Here is a 17,183-nt window from a genome sequence, read left to right on the forward strand (position 1 = left end):
TCTGAAGCGAGTTCCCTGCACCTCCTGGGGACACTCAAAAGCAGAGCTGGGGACTGCAGCGAGTCCCAGGCACCCAGGCGGGAGAGGAAGCAAGTGGAGGCCGGTGTTGGGATCTGACCTTGGCGAAGCCCGCTGACACTCAGTGCCACCGTGGAGGCTGCGCCAGGGGGACAGTGTGAAAGGAAAGCGAGGAACGGAGGTGGGCGGGAGAGAAATGAAAGACAGAGACCAGGCAGAGAAGCTGAGAAAGGAGGGCCGCCCGCCCCTCAGGAGAGAGGCAGGACAGGGCTGGGCTTCCAGGGGCAGGCTCGGGGGTCAGAGCGGGGCCCCCATGTGGAGGTGAAGGCTGCGGTTGGTATGGGGGGGTGAGCCTTTGTCACTTACGATGGCCGTCCCGACCTGAGCAAGGACCTTCCTGGGCCACGCTGAAGGACCGGCTTTGCAAGGAGGCAGGGCCATGACATGCTGATGGGAACAGGAAGCGGGCGGGAGGTGGCGGGGTGCCTGGGAGGGGCAGGCGGCAGGAGGGCGGGAGACCTGGCCTCCTGGCCTGATGGCTTCTCCGGGCTCACAGCCCCGCCCTGGCCTGATGGAGACCCTTCTGTGTCCTGGGTCCCAGGCCGCGAGGCCCCGTGGCGTCCTTATGCAGGAGGGGAATCTGCCACCAGGAGGGCTGACCTTCGAGGACATCGCTGTGAACTTCACCCGGGACGAGTGGCAGCAGCTGAGCCCTGAACAGAGACGTCTGTACCAGGAGGTGACGCTGGAGAACTACCGCAACCTGGTCTCCCTGGGTGAGTGGGCAGTGAGGCCCGCGGAGCTCCTCGCTGCAGACAGGGACTCACACACCTCACACAACACACACAGACGTCGCCCACACACACGCTCGTGATCACACAACACACACAGACGTCGTGCCCACACACACGCTCGTGATCACACAACACACACAGACTCATGATCACACAACACACACAGACGTCGTGCCCACACACACGCTCGTGATCACACAACACACACAGACGTACCCACACACACGCTCGTGATCACACAACACACACAGACGTCGTGCCCACACACACACAGACGTCGTACCCACACACACGCTCGTGATCACACAACACACACAGACGTCGTACCCACACACACGCTCGTGATCACACAACACACACAGACGTCACGCCCACACACACACTCGTGATCACACAACACACACAGACGTCGTGCCCACACACACCCTCGTGATCACACAACACACACAGACGTCGTGCCCACACACACGCTCGTGATCACACAACACACACAGACGTCACGCCCACACACACACTCGTGATCACACAACACACACAGACGTCGTGCCCACACACACCCTCGTGATCACACAACACACACAGACGTCGTGCCCACACACACGCTCGTGATCACACAGCACACACAGACGTCGTGCCCACACACACATGAACACACAACACACACAGACATCACACACACACTCATGAACACACAACACACACAGACGTCACACCCACACACACTCATGAACACACAACACACACAGACGTCGTACCCACACACACTTGTGATCACACAACACACACAGATGTACCCACACACTTGTGATCACACAACACACACAGACGTCACACCCACACACACACTCGTGATCACACAACACACACAGACGTACCCACACACACTCGTGATCACACAACACACACAGACGTCGTGCCCACACACACACTCGTGATCACACCACACAGACGTACCCACACACACTCGTGATCACACAACACACACAGACGTCGTGCCCACACACACGCTCGTGATCACACAACACACACACACTCGTGATCACACAACACACACAGACGTCGTACGCACACACACGCTTGTGATCACACAACACACACAGACGTCGTACCCACACACACGCTCGTGATCACACAACACACACAGACGTCGTACCCACACACACACTCGTGATCACACCACACAGACGTACCCACACACACTTGTGATCACACAACACACACAGACGTACCCACACACACACTTGTGATCACACAACACACACAGATGTACCCACACACACACTTGTGATCACACAACACACACAGACGTCATACCCGCACACACACTCGTGATCACACAACACACAGACGTCGCACCCACACACACACTCATGAACACACAACACACACAGACGTCGTACCCACAAAGTCACATTCATAATCACAACACACACAAACTCACTCATAACCACACAAGGCTCACACTCACACAAGGTCACAATTCACAAAACTTACAAACTACTTTCATAATCACACAACATACACAAAAGTCATACACAAGCTCACATAATCACAACACTAATATACAAATTCACATTTATAATCACAACACTAACACACTCATATAACACAATACTCTCACACTCACACAAGCTCACAATCGCACAAAACTTACAAAACTCATAGCAGACTCACTCATGATCATATAACAACTCATACACACAAACACACAGAAATTCATAGTCACACAAGATTCACATATTCACATTCTTGCACAAACTACACTCGTAATCACACAACACAATTCATACACACAAACACAGGTTCACACACATCATCACACAACACTTACCCTCACACTTACACTCTTGTACAAACTCACACAGTCACACACGCACACACACACACTCACACAGTCACACACACACTCACGTTTTCACACGCAAAAGCCAGCCTAAGCCCTGTGCTCTTCTCCAGGAGGAGAGGAGACCGTTAAGCCCGACGTGATCCTGAGGCTTGAGAGAGGCCAGGGGCCGTGGTCAGCGGAGGAGGCCGGGGCGCAGAGCAGCGGCACGGGTAAGTGACAGGTGGCCACCCGCGCAGGGCCAGTAGGTGACAGGTGGCCGCCCGCGGGCTGGTTGTGCGGCGGCACCCTCATCACCTCGCAGCTCCATTCCCCGTGTCCCGGGCTCTCCTGGCTGCTATGGACCAGCGGCCTCAGAGGCTGAGCTGGGCGCTTGCCCCACCAAGTCTCCGGGCTCGGGACCCCTGCACCAGGGTGTGTTCATTCCAGGTCCCTGGCATTAGACGGATGTGGGTATGGACTTAGAGGCTTTATTGGAGTTTCTCAAGACGCACTCACATTTTTTCAGGGTCTCTGTACTTCTGTTTCCTGCACCGATTTCTCCAGTTCTAGTTGTCTTCTCAGACCTTGGGTTTTCCTTCATATTGGGACCTATTAAAGAAACAAGAAATCTAGACCCAGGGGAACAATCCAATTCAAAAGTGCAGAATTATTCAAAAACAGCAATTTGTAAACTTAGAAGTTCACTCTTGGCCAGCGTCGGTGCCCGACTGGTAGCCAGAGGTGGGCAGGGCCGAGCCAGGCCGAACTCTGGCTGCTGATGCTGGAGCTGCACCCCCCAGCCCCTGGCCCTCGGGGTTTCGTGGAACACTGTTTGGCAGCCCTGGGGACTGACCAGGGATGTTCCGAGCTGCACCCCACCCTCCCCTCTTTGTGGCAGGAGGATCCAACCCGTGCTGAACCGCTGAGCCACACCCCAGGCCTATTTCTACTTTTCACTTTGAGGCAGGGTCTCGCCAATCCTGCCCCGGCCTCTGGAGCTGCGGGGATCACCGGTGCCATCCCACGCCCGCACCCGGCGGTTTTCATGTTCTTGGGGAGCACGGCTCTGGCTGTCCTGGGTGACCGCAGGGCGTCTCCTGCCCCGTCCCGATGTCGGTGGAAGCCAGAGGGGCACAGGGATCGGTGCTTCCTCCCGGTCACGGAGAGGAAAGCTTCAAGGGAACTTCTCTGTATTCCCTTTTAGGAAAAGCCTGCGATGTCCGAGGGCAGGTTCGGCGGCCACGGACCATGCCCAGGGCTCTCCGGAGAGAAGCGGTGCCCAGCGACAGGGCAGCGCTGACCCGGGGCCGGCTGCGAGGCTCGCGGCACCAGGAGAGGGTGCTGCCCAGCGCCGAGGAGGCTCCCCGGAGACGCAGGCTCCCCGAGCGCGGCCCTGCGCGGCGCGGACGGCCTCGGAAACGCAGTGTGGACCGGGAAGACGGCGCTCGGAATGGCTCCCCTGAAGGCCATAGGGCTGGGAAGTTAAGTGGCCACCCACCGTTCCAGGCTGTGGAGAAGCCCTTCGGCTGCGACGCCTGTGGAGAGTCGGCCTGCGGCCAGTGTCTGCGCCCGCGCCGGCCCGCGCCGACCGCCGGGGAGAGGCGCTACCCGTGCGCCGAGTGCGGCAAGACCTACAAGCAGAAGCCCAACCTGGTCCAGCACCAGGCGACGCACGCCCAGCAGAAGCCCTACAGCTGCAGGGTCTGCGGCAAGGCCTTCGCCTGGCAGTCGGCGCGCATCAACCACGAGAAGATCCACAGCGCCGAGAGGGCCTACGGGTGCGGCGCGTGCGGCAAGGCCTTCAAGCTCAAGTCGGCCCTGGCGCAGCACCTGCGGGTGCACGCGGGCCAGAGGCCGCACCGCTGCGCCGACTGCGCCAAGGCCTTCGTGTTCAGGTCGGACCTGCTGCGACACCGCAGGACGCACACCGGGGAGAAGCCCTACCGGTGCACCGTGTGCGGGCGGGCCTTCGCCCAGAAGTCCAACGTCGTGGACCACGAGCGCATCCACGCGGGCGAGCGCGCCTTCGCGTGCGAGGACTGCGGCCGCACCTTCAAGCAGAGGAAGAACCTGCTGCAGCACCGCGGCGTGCACACCGGGCGGAAGGCCCACGCGTGCGACCGCTGCGGGAGGGCCTTCCTGCAGAAGTCCAACCTGCGCACCCACCGGCTGACGCACTTCGGGGAGAAGGCGCACCGCTGCGCCGAGTGCGGCAAGGCCTTCAGCCGCAAGCTGGGCCTCCTCCTGCACCGGAAGACGCACACCGGGCAGAAGCCGCACGTGTGCCCCCGGTGCGGGAGGGCCTTCGCCGACAGGTCCTACCTCGTGAGGCACCAGAGGAGGGTGCACCCCGGAGAGGATCCAGCCAGTGACCAGGGCAGCCTGGGCTGTGCCCCGAGCCCCAGGGGGCCTGCAGTTTGACGGCCTCACAGAGGGCAATGGGGACGTTGGCTTCTCCTTGGAAACTCATCTGGTTTATGCAGACTTCGTTAGTTGTCTTTCTTTCTTTTCTTTTCTTTTTTTTTTTAGTTGTTGATGGACCTTTATTTATTTCCTTATTTATATGTGGAGCTGGGGATGGACCCAGCACCTCACAGGTAGGAGGCCAGCGCTGTGCCGCTGAGCCCCAACCCCAGCCCCTGTTAGTTGTTTTGTTTATTTTGGGGTCCTTTTGTTTTGTATTGGTTTTGGGGACTGGGGATTTAACCCAGGGGTACTTAACCACTGAGCCACATCCCCAGCCTTTTTTTTTTGAAGAATCTGACCTTTATTTTACTTACTGGTTTGTATGTGGTTCTGAGGCTCAAGCCCAGGACCTCACCTGTGCAAGGCCAGTGCTCTACCACTGAGCGACAGCTGTAGCCACCCCCCCCCCAGAACTTTTCATTTTCTATTTTGAAATTGGGTCTCACTAAGTGGCTGAGGCTGGCTTTGAACTTTCCATCTGACTGTCTCAGCCTCATGAGCCCCTGATTGCAGGGTGAACCACCACACCTGCCAGCATTTATTGAGGACCTCGAGTGTAACAACCCTTGTAAATACCAAATGCACAGTAATAAACAGAACGTGCCAACCCTTTATGGAATGTGTTCTCGTGACTGATGGAGGATGTAACCAGAGGGTCGTGTCAAAGGTTCCCCGGCTCCTACGTGTCCTCTGGAGCTCTTCTGTGAATTAAATCAATTTAGAAGCCGAGGTGGTTCAGTTGCCCCTCAGAAGCACAGAAGTTGGGAAAGGAGGAGGCGGGAAACGGTCTAACTGGTCTCGCCCCTCCCCCCTCCTGGGCACTCATCTCCCTAGGTTGGCAGGAGGAGACCCCTGAGCCTCCCATTTCCTGGCACCCACCCCGTCCCAGGCAGGAGAAAGGGTTAAAGGGGGCAGACAGGAAACCTGGGCTCCTCCGGCCTCAGGGCTGAGAAACTGGGCACCAGCCAGGCCCATCACGGCCAGGCCGACTCCCGCGTAACCAGAGAGGGAAGAACTGACCAGAGAAGTGGGTGTGCACGGTGGCTGTTGGCCCCAAGAGCACAGGAGAGCTTGGGGACACCGGGGGCTGGTGACCGCAGCCTGCGTCCCACACAAACCCTGGCACAGCAGCCACCCCTGGGCCCCTCTCTGGGGAGCCCCGCTTTCTTTCTGTTAAACCCTGTCACTTTGCTCTCCCCTTGTGTCCATGGACTCCCCCCGATTCCTGAGTCGAGGAACCTGACCCCACGCCGTGACTTACAGGAGGGCCCTTGGGTTTCTGCTCAGGTCTCCCACACATGCCAAGGCCACATGGGGACCCCTGGGTGCAAGGTGGCCAGGAAGGAGCACTTTGAGGACAGAGACCTAAGCGGTCTTGGTGACTCAGGGAGGTGAACTAAGGCAGATAAAGGGGCCTTGGTGGGCTCATCTCACGCGCTCTCCACAGATGCCCCTGTCAGCGGGGACAAGAGCACCTTCCTGCCTGAGCAAGGAGTCTGTCCCCGTGCAGATGGACCGCCCAGCCTCTTCCCAGCTGCTCTGAATTCCTCCTTCCTTCCTCCAGGGTGCGGGTGGCAGCCAGCACGTCAGGCAAGCACAGCAGCGCTGAGGTACGTCCCCAACTGGAGGATTGTCCCTTCTGTGGCCCCGCCACTAAATACCAGGAAACAGCACCAAATCCATCACAACAAGGGAGAGGGGTTAGGATGGGGTGTCACCAGGAGAAGGCACAGAGGGAGACAGCACTGAGAGGGCCATGGTGGTCACAGCTCCGCCCGTCCCGCTTCCTTGCCCTTGGCCAGTGACTTCTGCTGGGTCGGGGCTCTCCTTGGCTCCGAGGACTGAGCCCTGCTTTTCTTGATCCTTCCCTCCATGGCACCGTCCCTGGGCTCTGGGGGGACAGGAGGCCCCAGGGGATCCATCCAGGTGTGGGTCACTGTGTACCTTCTGGCCTCAGGAGGCCGACAACTGGGTGGGGTCGCTGTGAAGTGACCACAGTGGGTGGGACCCCTCCAGCCCCTCTCCCCGGCTGGTGGATTGTCCATCCTCCTCCGCTGACCTGGGTTTAGGGTCCTCCTCCCGTCCATCCCTCCTCTTCCCTGGGCAGTGTCTGTCCAGAGTCCCTCTTACAAGGCCATGACCTCTGACTGGGAAGGCCCCACCACGTTCTGAGGCGTCAGTGGTCAGGACTCCAGCCTGCGGATGGGCCACACGGGACAGGCAGTCGCCTTCCCTTTGGGCGACACTTGGGTCACATGAGCAGGGATGGGTTAGAATGGGAGTGTCCCTACCCCTCCCATCCCTGAGCTCCTGGACCAGGGCCCATGGCTGGGCCACTGCTGGGTGGGCCTGTGTGGGTCAAGTCCAGACCCCACACCTCATAAGTGGCACCAGGGACTCTCCGTGGCCACCCTGCCTTCCTTGACCCCAGGTGGCTGACCAGGTAGGCTGTGGATCCTGCGAGCATGTCCACTGCCTCGACCGTCACCTCCCTAGTCACAGAGGATGGTGTGGCATGCTGTGATGAGGCAGGGGCTGTCCATGGGTGCCAGGCTCCAGGGCTGCTTTGCCGGGCCTCCGGTGCTACCACTGGGCACCACCACCTGCCCAGGAGCCCGCCAAGAGTGCCCGCGGCTCCCTGGGTGCCGTGCTGCAGCAGGGGGAGAAGCGCAGGCTGAGCGTCGGAGGTGGAGGGACCTGGCGGGCGGACGGGGCGGAACCCAGTCAGGCTGTGTACAAAGGTCAAGTTGAATCGAGTGGTCAGTGCATTCTCAGGTGCTGCCCTCGAAGCCCTTTCTCTAACCTCTCTGTGACCTGATCAGTTGGAGTGTCCCAGGGGCGCTGCTGTGTCAGAGGTCCTCGTCGAGCGCCTGGGGTCACGCTGCGGCTCTCAGTACCCCTGCCTCAGGTGAGGCTCCGCGAGGCCAAACGCACACAGACACCGGCTGATGAGGTATGCTTATTTTATTTATTGATGTAATTCACCAATTCTTGTATATACAGTGTATGAACAAATTTATTTCATTGCGTGAGTCTTATAAGAAAATACACCAAAATATCACGAGTGGAATCATGGTAGATCTCTGTTTCCTTTTAAAAAATAATTTTCTTATTTTCCTCTTAAATGTTAAAACTGATATTTTAAAAAAGCCTCACACACGTGTTCATGTGCCCCCGAGCGCTCTCCCTTCCTGCCCCCCCTGGCTGGTCTGGTCCTACAGTCTCTGGTCCCTCCCGCCAGGTCCTCAGGGGGACTCTTAACACGAGCAGGGGCAGCTACAAGAACAGTCACACTCCAGGGAACTGGAACCCTGGGCCACCGAATCCCTGACCCTGTGTTGACAGAATTCTAAGCCAAATGAGTAGATAAAAATGCTTTTAAAACGTTACACCACATCAAAATGAGATGGAAAAAAGGTATATTTGGTTCCATAATATAGTGAAATAACAAAAGTCTGAATCAAACTACAGAGAAAGAACTTCTGAAAACATCCCATATCCTTCAACACTCTGCCCGCCTCCCACGCCACCCCAACGTGCCTGCAGCTCCCAGGAGGCTGAGCAAAGTTCACTAGTGATGAGCCCAGGCCCACGGAGAACTCAGCCAACGGTGCACTCATCTGCTGGGTTTTTATTTTAATAAGTTTACAAAAGAATGATATGCATAAACTTAAGAAACCGAAAAATACAACAAAAATCCTTTTCACAACGTGAGCGATACATATGTGCAATGGCAAAACGAGCGCGATGCTCCCCACACTGAAGAGCGCCTCTCCGAATGCCGGGCTTATTTCCCATTCTGAATCAGCCATTCTAGACGTGGATCTCAAATTTTGCATTTCTTTCTTCTTCTCCTGGTACTGGGGATTGAACCCAGGTGTTTTACCACGGAGATCCATCCCCACTAATTTTTATTTTTATTTTGAGACAGTGTCTTGCTGAGTTGCTGAGGCTGGCCTTGAACCTCTGATCCTCCTGCCTCAGCCTCCCTAGTCACTGGGATGACAGTCATGTACCCTGTGCCTCACTTCAGATTTTGTATTTCTGATCAGGTTGCTGGTTCAGGAAGGACCTTTTCACACTATCCCATTAAAACTTGAGAAGCCATATGGGTGCCGCCATGGCACAACATCTGTAATCTCAGTGACCTGGGAGGCTGAGGCAGGAGGATAGCAAGTTCAAAGCCAACCTCAGCAACTTAGCAAGACAGTCTCTAAATAAAAAATAAAAAGTGCTGGGGATGGGGCTCAGAGTTTAAGTGCCCAGATTCCATTCTCAGTACCAAAAACAACAACAACAAAAAAGCAAAACTCAAGCAGCACCATTTCTGACCTTGTAGGAGAGGAGGGTGCACCTCTCCGGAGTTATGAGATCCAGGTTTCTGTCCTCAGAAGAAAATTTCGCTTTGAGTCGTGTGTTCCTACATTCTGGCCCAGCTCAGTGTTCTACCTCCTGAGAGGAAGTGGGACCAAGGAGGCCACAGGCAAGTTGGCTTACGTCACAAGTTGTCCCAAGGGGTCTCTTCTGAGTCAGCCCAAGGGGTCGTCTCTGTCTGGGCGCTAAGTTTCTGGGAACTCGCTGTCTTTTCCAACGATTCCTCAAAAATCTCATGGTGCATGTAAAAAAACAGGTACCCCGTGCGCTTCCGGGCCTCCCACATGGCGGCCTCTGGGATCTGCGACACCCTCAGGTCATTGTACAGGAACCAGGCCTGCTGCTGAAAGTCGAACACGTCACTGATGTAGTGGCCCGAGTCGTGGGAGCTCCCGACATGGCTGACCACGCTGACCAGCCTGTAAGCTGGAGGAGGACCTCCCGACCCCACAGCGTCTGGTGCCCGGGCCTGGGCCATAGGGTCCTGGTTTTCAGGACCCCTGTCAGAACCCGAGGCACCACAGACGTCTTGGTCGGCTTCCGGAAGTCTGGCTTCTGTGGGTCCACTCATGTCCTTCTCTGGACATCCCTGGACACCCCCGGAGTTGGTTTTCTCACTGTTCTGAAGTTCTGGGTTTCCAGACACCTCTGCAAGCACTGAGCTGGGGGTGCTGACCAGCTCTCCTCTGTCCTCATGAGGCAGGCGGAGGCCTTCCTCGGCCGCCGCAGAGTCTGCTGTCGCCTGTCCCCACGCAGGCGCCCTGCGTCCGGGGTTGGTCAGCTCTGACTCTAGGCCTCCCTGCCGCTGGGTCCTGCCTGCTCCTCCACGTGTGCTCTGGACTCCTCGGGGCCCCCGGGACTCGGAGCTCTGCGTCTCGGACGGCAAGGACGGGCTGGGGACCGCAGAAAGCATCTCTTGAGAGATGGCCCGCAGGACGTTGGCGTCCCCCGCAGGCGCCCTTCTGACCACGGGGAGTGGCGGCTTGGTGTCTGCGCTGCACTGAGACGTCAGAACCAAGGACGGGGAGACGAGGACCCGCTGGTCATTCTTCACCAGCAGCCAGGCGTCGTCGAAGCTGTAGCGTTTGAGGTGGACAATGAGGACCCGGGGCAGCCTGCCGAACCAGCTCCTCAGCACGGAGCGCCTGTGCTGGCACCGCTCACACCGGTACTGCAGCTCCTCGGCTGCAAAGAAGAGGTCCAGCGCAGTCTGGACGGACAGAGGCAGGGGTTCTGTCCCGCGGTGCAGGTCCAGGGACAGGTGGTTGCTGGGCTCTGTCTTGAGGACCACCCAGCCACACTCTTGGCACGTGATGGAAATCTGCATCTCAAACTCAAAATTAGCACTAACAGGGCAGTGGGAGGCTTCGGAGGCAGGGCTGCCAGGGCTCAGCTCTGGGTCTGGGTCCCCCCCAGCCTCCGCGCCAGCCTCCGCGCCAGCCTCCGCGCCAGCCTCCGCGCCAGCGCTCCAGGTGGCCTTTAAATCCTCAAACTCGCCCTTGAGCTGCTGTAAACACTGGCCTAAAAATTCATGCGCGTCGTTCTGCTGGCTTCCCCGAAAGGCCTCCGCAGCCGCTGAAATGGCACCTTTGATGCTCAGGAGCAGCTCCTGCTTGGTCTCCACCTTGCAGAAATCTTTCAGAACCAGCAGCCAGCTCAGGGGCGTGAGGAGGGCCCCCGAGGACGCTGTCCCCCAGGAGACGCTCTGCAGGAGCAAGCCCTGGGCGAAGGACGGGATGGCCAGCAGCGCCTGGAGCACGGCGTTCATGTAGCAGGTGTTCCCCAGGTTGGGGAGGCCGCGCCACGCCCACCCTGGCTCCGCAGGAGTGTCGGGGGCGGCCGGGGCTCCCTGCCACCCTGGGCTGTCCCCGTCCGAGTCCGGGTTGTCCCCGTCCGACTCCGGTGGAGACCCCAGACTGGTTCTGTCGGAGGGCGTCTGGGTGGGAAGCGCCGCCTCGCGCGGGTCAGGCCCCGGGGTGGGGCTGGTCCCGGCTGAAGGCCCAGCGTCCTCCGAGTTTCCTTCTTTTCCTTCGTCGTCTAAGCTCAGGGGTCGCTCCCCGTGGCTTCCTGCAAACTTCCAGGGCTGGGCCCGGCATTTCTTGCTGGGCACCAGGTCGTCTTCTCCCAGCGCGTCCTCGCTCTTCTTCATCCTCCTCTTACCTTCACATTCTAGTGACCCTTTCTTCCCAAGAGGTCGTGGCTCTGACATCAGCCAGGCGTCTTCTCAGAAGGAAGGTTCACTGCTGCTTTGGGTACGAAGGGACCCCCAAAGTGGCTTGAGGTTGTGAAACAGGATTCTGTCGGCTACCAGATCCCTGTTCTCGAGGACAGACCACTCTCCAGTTCCGTGGGATTTTGAAATCTCTTTTGATGAAATGTTTTTGATGGTTCAACACCTATGTAGGATGATTTGCCAATGAATAATAAGGTCACGTCCTGCCATGTCATACCTCCAGTGAGGACACTGGCCATGTCACTGCTCAGCTGGGAAACCCACGCCCTCTCTGGGTCTGGAAGTGACTGCCAGCTTCATTTCCTTTCCTCCCTCCAGCGAGTCAATGAAGGTTCCTCTCCACTTCCTGGTCCCCGTCCCCTTGCTCCAGATTTGTGTTTGTCTTTGGAGGAAGCATCCTTTCTTTATAAATGAAACACTGTACCCTAAAGGACAAAAAGCATACACCCTCATTTTAACCACCGTGATCCAGCCACGACGCTTGGTGTAAGACCCTCTGGAATACCATTTGCTATTGTTCCCCTCAAGTCCCAAGTGAAAGTCGCTTGAGGAGCTGCTGACGTTCTAAGCCCTGCCAGCCTTGGAACACATCTGCCCTCCTTTGGCCATTTTTAGTGGTCAAAATGGACCGTTGTGCTGGTGCGGAAGGTACGTCACCTCCTGACAGACCTGAGAGTGCAGGGTCTGACAGGCCCAGAGCACTCACACAGCAGGTCTGAGGACTGGCCTCCTGGGGGCACAGAGGGCCACTCAGCAAGCAGCAGGGGGACACAGGTGGATGTGGTGGAGAGCACACGAAGGTGCAAAGGAAGGAGAAGGCAGAAGATGAGACAGAGGGGCTCAAGGACACCGTAGTCCCCAGGGAGGAGCAAACCAGACCCACAGTGAGCTGTCACCACAGCTGCTCTGACGGCCTGTATGGAGAAGTCAAGAGATGCTCAGTGTCTTCCAAGGAACCTCCATACTGCTTTCCCGAGTGGTTGCAAAACTGGGAATGGAACCCCATTTGACCCAGCTGTCCCTCTCCTTGGTCTAGACCCAAAGGACTTAAAGGCAGCACACTTGAGGGACACAGCCACATCAATGTTTATAGCAGCACAGTTCACCACAGCTAAACTGTGGAGCCCACCTAGATGCGCTTCAGTAGATGGATGGATAAAGAGACTGTGGTATATCAACACAGTGGAATGTTCCTCAGCAATAAAAGAGAATAACACGATGGCATTTGCAGGTAAGTGGATGGAGTTGGAGAGGATCATGCCGAGCTTAGTAAGTCAATCCCCAGAAAACAAAGGCCAAATGTTCTCTGATAAGTAGATGCTGATCCATGTGGGGGAGGCGTAGGAAAAACGGAGAAACTGGGCACAGGGAATGGCGGGATGGGAGGGGAAAGGGATGGGAGGGGAACGGGGCAGGAAAGGTGGTGGAATGAGATGACATCCTCACCCAGGTACACGTCGGACTGCACATGTGGTGGGACGCTCCGTTGTGTACAACCAGAGAAATGAAAAGTCCTGCTGCACTTGTGTAAAACGAATCAAAATGCATTCTGCTGTCATCTATGCCTAATTAGAATAAATCAATTAATTAAAAAAGAGATCCTCAGTGTGGATGAGGACCTGGAGAGAAGGGACCCTGGTGCTGTGGTGGACTGCAGACTGACATGGCCATCCCAGAAGGGAAGGGTCCCCGGTCTGAACCCCCAACAGACAGGTGCACGCCCGACTCCACTGTTCCTTTTTTCCTCTTCCCTCCTTTTTCTTTCTTCAGCTACAGAGATTTTTATCACAGGGGAGACTACCAGGGAGCTAGTCAAAGCCCTTTTTATTTTTGAGACAGAGTCCCACTAAACTTTCAAGACTGGCCTCAAATTTGCAATCCTCTCACCTCAGCCTCCCAAGTTGCTGAACTTACAGGCATGGACCCTGTGCCCAGCTTGTACTCTATTTTCTACAATACCCAAGATAGGAGATGGCCTAACTGTCCATCAACAGACGAATCGATAAGGAAATCCAGGTTGTTGTGAATATTATCAGGCCTTCACATAGAAGGAGCCCTGCCACTTGTGAGCACAAGAACAACTTCAGAGGATGCTGTGGAAGAGAAGCAAGTCAGATAGAGGGTGAAAGCACCGAGTCATCTCACGGACGGGTAGAACCAAACTGGTAGGAGCAGAGAGTGGAGTGGTGGGTCCAGGATTGGGGGTGAGGGAGATGGGGCGGGGGCAAAAGGGGACCCATGCTCATTTCTAAGGTGAACAAGTTCTGGATCTCCAAGGTGCAGCACGGTCACGCCTATTGATGATGACACATTGCGCCTTGAAGTCTGAGTCTGAGTAGATATTACGTGCTCTCACACACCCACAAGAGGTGAACGCGTAGCGATGGACAGAGGCACCATCTTGCCTGGGGAAATCATTCCCTTCTACGGTGCATTCACCCATCAACCAGATGCACAGCCTATGCCCACACGCAGCGCCTGCCTGTCAGCTGCCCAACCACAAAGCCGGGGAGTGGAAAACACAGTGGGATGCACTTCAGGAGACGTGGGAGCCGCTGCATGGACACGGCCAGTCTCAGCTCCTTGGCAGGGTGAGGTGGGAGCATCTGTTGGGCCCAGTGCAAAGCAGCCTGAGCAACAGCCGCAACCTCAGAAGAGGGCGTGAAGAGACAAGGGTTCACCTCTCGCCTGAAGCTGCCTCTGGGTCCTGCAGCCCTCAGCAGTGCCAGGATCTGAAGCCATGGAGGCTGGGAGGTGGCAGAGGGAGCAGTGTGCCCCAGTGGGCGTCCAGGATCAGACCTCCCTGCCTGGGGCTGGGACTGGCCCAGCCCCCCGGGTGTTTTCACATCTGTGCAACTGGCTGAATGTAGCCAATCTGGTGAAGCTGCTCACAGGTCTCTGAATTTTCCATCCATAAAATGCAGATGTATAGGCCAGCCTCAGCAAGGGCCAGGCGCTGAGCTGCTCAGTGAGATCCTGTCTCCAGATAAAATGCAAAATGGGGCTGGGGACAGAGTGCCCCTGAGTTCCATCCCCAGTACCAAAACAAACAAACGAAAACCCAAAAACAAAAAAATCACAGATGTGTAGTTTCCCAGGGCACAAATGTAGCCTTCAATCATTTGAGTCCTCCTCAACCTGACCACTCACTCTGTAAGCCAGCATTTGTCTTTATCGCAATGCGGTCTTCACTCTTAGCCCCTCAACGTTCTAGCACCCGCAATGAGAGAGACTTAGTGCCTCACTGCCCGCAAGTCCACTGCAAGGGTTGCATATACCACATGTCCATCACTTGACCTGTGACTACCAGCTTTTCCTGAGGTTGCAGAAGGGTCAACGTGTGAAGGGAAACTAGGACACTGCTGGGAAATCAGGGAGGGAAGTAACTGGTGGGCATGGTGCCCGGAGGGTCAACCTGAGGGACAGGAAAGAAAGAGGCGAGGTGAGGTGCTGGGTGACCACTAGAATGGAGAGAGAGGGATGGAGATGGGGTGGGGGGAGAGAAGGAGGGAGGGAGAGAGGGAGGGGGAGAGATGGAGGGGGAGGGAGAGGGGGGAGAGAAGAGAGGAAGGGGAGAGGGAAAGAAAGAGGGAGGGACAGATGCAGGGAGGGAGGGAGAGAGGCGGTGGAGGAAGGAGGAGGAGCACAGAAGCACCTGGAAGGGGACGCGTATCCCCAAACTGAAAGCAGTTTCAGAAAATCCTCTCTGGAAAACATTTTAAAAAGGGGTGGTGGGCATGGGTCTCTGAAATCAAAGAGAGAACAGTACTAATAAATAGAGTAATAAATCAAAAATGATCATCGGGGCTGGGGATGTGGCTCAAGCGGTAGCGCTCGCCTGGCATGCGTGCGGCCCGGGTTCCATCCTCAGCACCACATACCAACAAAGATGTTGTGTCCGCCGAGAACTAAAAATAAATATAAAAAAAAATTCTCTCTCTCTCTCTCTCTCTCTCTTTAAAAAAAAAAAAATCCTCTGAGGAGGTAGCACAGGGTGCGGTGCTCTCCAGGCGCCCTGGGGCCAGTGTGCCAAGCCCAGGGGAGGAGGCCGGTGGTCTCCATGGGGTTATCTCTGAGCGCATTTCTGAATGCCCCTCCCTGATCACACAGAGGAGATTACAACCCAGGGAGCAGCCCTATAGACTTTCTCAGAACCCTGCCTCACTAGCTCCTCTGGCAATGTTTAATTGCTTGAGAAAACTTACACTTTATGAGGTTCTAACTTAAAAGCTAATCATAATTTTGTTTATCCTGGCATTCTCAGCATCTTTAGCATTTTTTCTTGTTTCAAAGAAGCAGGAGAAAAGATGTATGAAGACCAGATGTTACAATCCAACTGCCAGAGTTCAAAGCCTCGCTTCAGCACTTCCTGCTTCTGCAACACCCAACTCCTGGCTGGGGCTTGGTTTCTGATATGTCAGAAGTTGTGGTGATGAGCACAGCTCCTTGTTAGGTAATAATGTTGCAGGTAATTGTTTCACCACCACAGGGTCTTGTGTGTGTGGCCAAGGCTGTCCTCAAATTGAGATCCTCCTGCCTCAGCCTCCCAAGTCTCTACAACTACAGATGTGAACACTAATTCCTGTGTTAAATGTGAGCTCCTTTCTGAAAAGGCCAATATCCAGTCACAGAAAACTAACCCAAATCAAAACCAATCTAAGGCGTCCTGATCCACAACTCACACACGTAATGGGTGAAATAAGAAACCCCCCTATCTGACATCCCACCAACCCAACAAGCAAACTCCACCGTCTGAGGAAACTTACAGTTTGAAGAGCTGCGGCCCAGGGAGGATGGAGGAGGGCTCTGATCAGGTCTGGCGGGAATCCTGGGTATTCACCAGCCCAGCGCTCCACCCTTTTCTAAAACACACCTCTTTTGACTAAATCCCGTCCCAGAGCCAGGCCCAGGGTCCACTCTCCATATTTCCTTTAACCCACTGTGTGCCAGGTACACTTTGGAGAGAGCTTACTTCCAGCAGAGGGGCCAACCCAGAGTTGTGTGAAACACTCAGTTGTCCTGTTTCTTTAATATTCTTTGATCTTAAAATTCCCTTGACCTTTCTTGTGCCTTCTTTTGCCCCCCTCTCCTGCTCTTTGTCACCACTGAGCTGCGTCCCCCTCCATCGCCTGGATTGTGGGGCCCCAGTCTCCCACCTTCCTAGCCTTTCTTTCTCTTTATGACACTGGTATCTTTGAAGAATATACTCGTGTGTGTGTGTGTGTGTGTGTGTGTGTGTGTGTGTGTGTGTTTTACTGAGGCTGAACTCAGGGGTTCCCTTCCACTGAGCCCATTCCACTTCTTTTTGGTTTTTGAGTTAGGTTCCCGCTGAGCGTCTGATTTTCCCCAGGATTACGTTGAGTTCAGGCACATTGGGCTGGAGGATCCCAGAGGAGGGTCTGTCTTCTGAGAATATCATTTCCAGACACAGATGACATTAATTTGTCCTTTATTAAGGATCATGTACTTAAAG

General features: G+C 55.8%; 2 protein-coding genes across 2 annotated transcripts; one reads left to right on the forward strand and one right to left on the reverse strand.

Annotated features, from left to right (window-relative positions):
- Positions 1-643: 643 nt before the first annotated feature.
- Positions 644-5,058, forward strand: Zim3 (zinc finger imprinted 3). Its single transcript, XM_026380523.2, has 3 exons — positions 644-794; positions 2,769-2,867; positions 3,842-5,058. The coding sequence occupies exons 1-3, from the start codon at positions 644-646 to the stop codon at positions 5,056-5,058; spliced, it is 1,467 nt and encodes a 488-aa protein (XP_026236308.2).
- Positions 5,059-9,601: 4,543 nt separating this feature from the next.
- On the reverse strand, positions 9,602-11,626 carry Usp29 (ubiquitin specific peptidase 29). Its single transcript, XM_026380522.2, has one exon. It carries the CDS (start codon positions 11,624-11,626, stop codon positions 9,602-9,604), a length of 2,025 nt encoding a protein of 674 aa, XP_026236307.2.
- Positions 11,627-17,183: the final 5,557 nt, after the last annotated feature.

The sequence above is a fragment of the Urocitellus parryii genome, chromosome 15 (assembly GCF_045843805.1).
Source record: "Urocitellus parryii isolate mUroPar1 chromosome 15, mUroPar1.hap1, whole genome shotgun sequence".
NCBI lineage: Eukaryota > Metazoa > Chordata > Mammalia > Rodentia > Sciuridae > Urocitellus > Urocitellus parryii.

Bases quoted from the DNA above. Each gene is read 5' to 3' on its own strand.
- Zim3 (XM_026380523.2), top strand. From the start codon at position 644: ATGCAGGAGGGGAATCTGCCACCAGGAGGGCTGACCTTCGAGGACATC. The intron at 795-2,768 runs GTGAGTGGGCAG...GCTCTTCTCCAG, and splicing joins CCGCAACCTGGTCTCCCTGG to GAGGAGAGGAGACCGTTAAG. The intron at 2,868-3,841 runs GTAAGTGACAGG...ATTCCCTTTTAG, and splicing joins GGCGCAGAGCAGCGGCACGG to GAAAAGCCTGCGATGTCCGA.
- Usp29 (XM_026380522.2), bottom strand. From the start codon at position 11,626: ATGAAGAAGAGCGAGGACGCGCTGGGAGAAGACGACCTGGTGCCCAGC.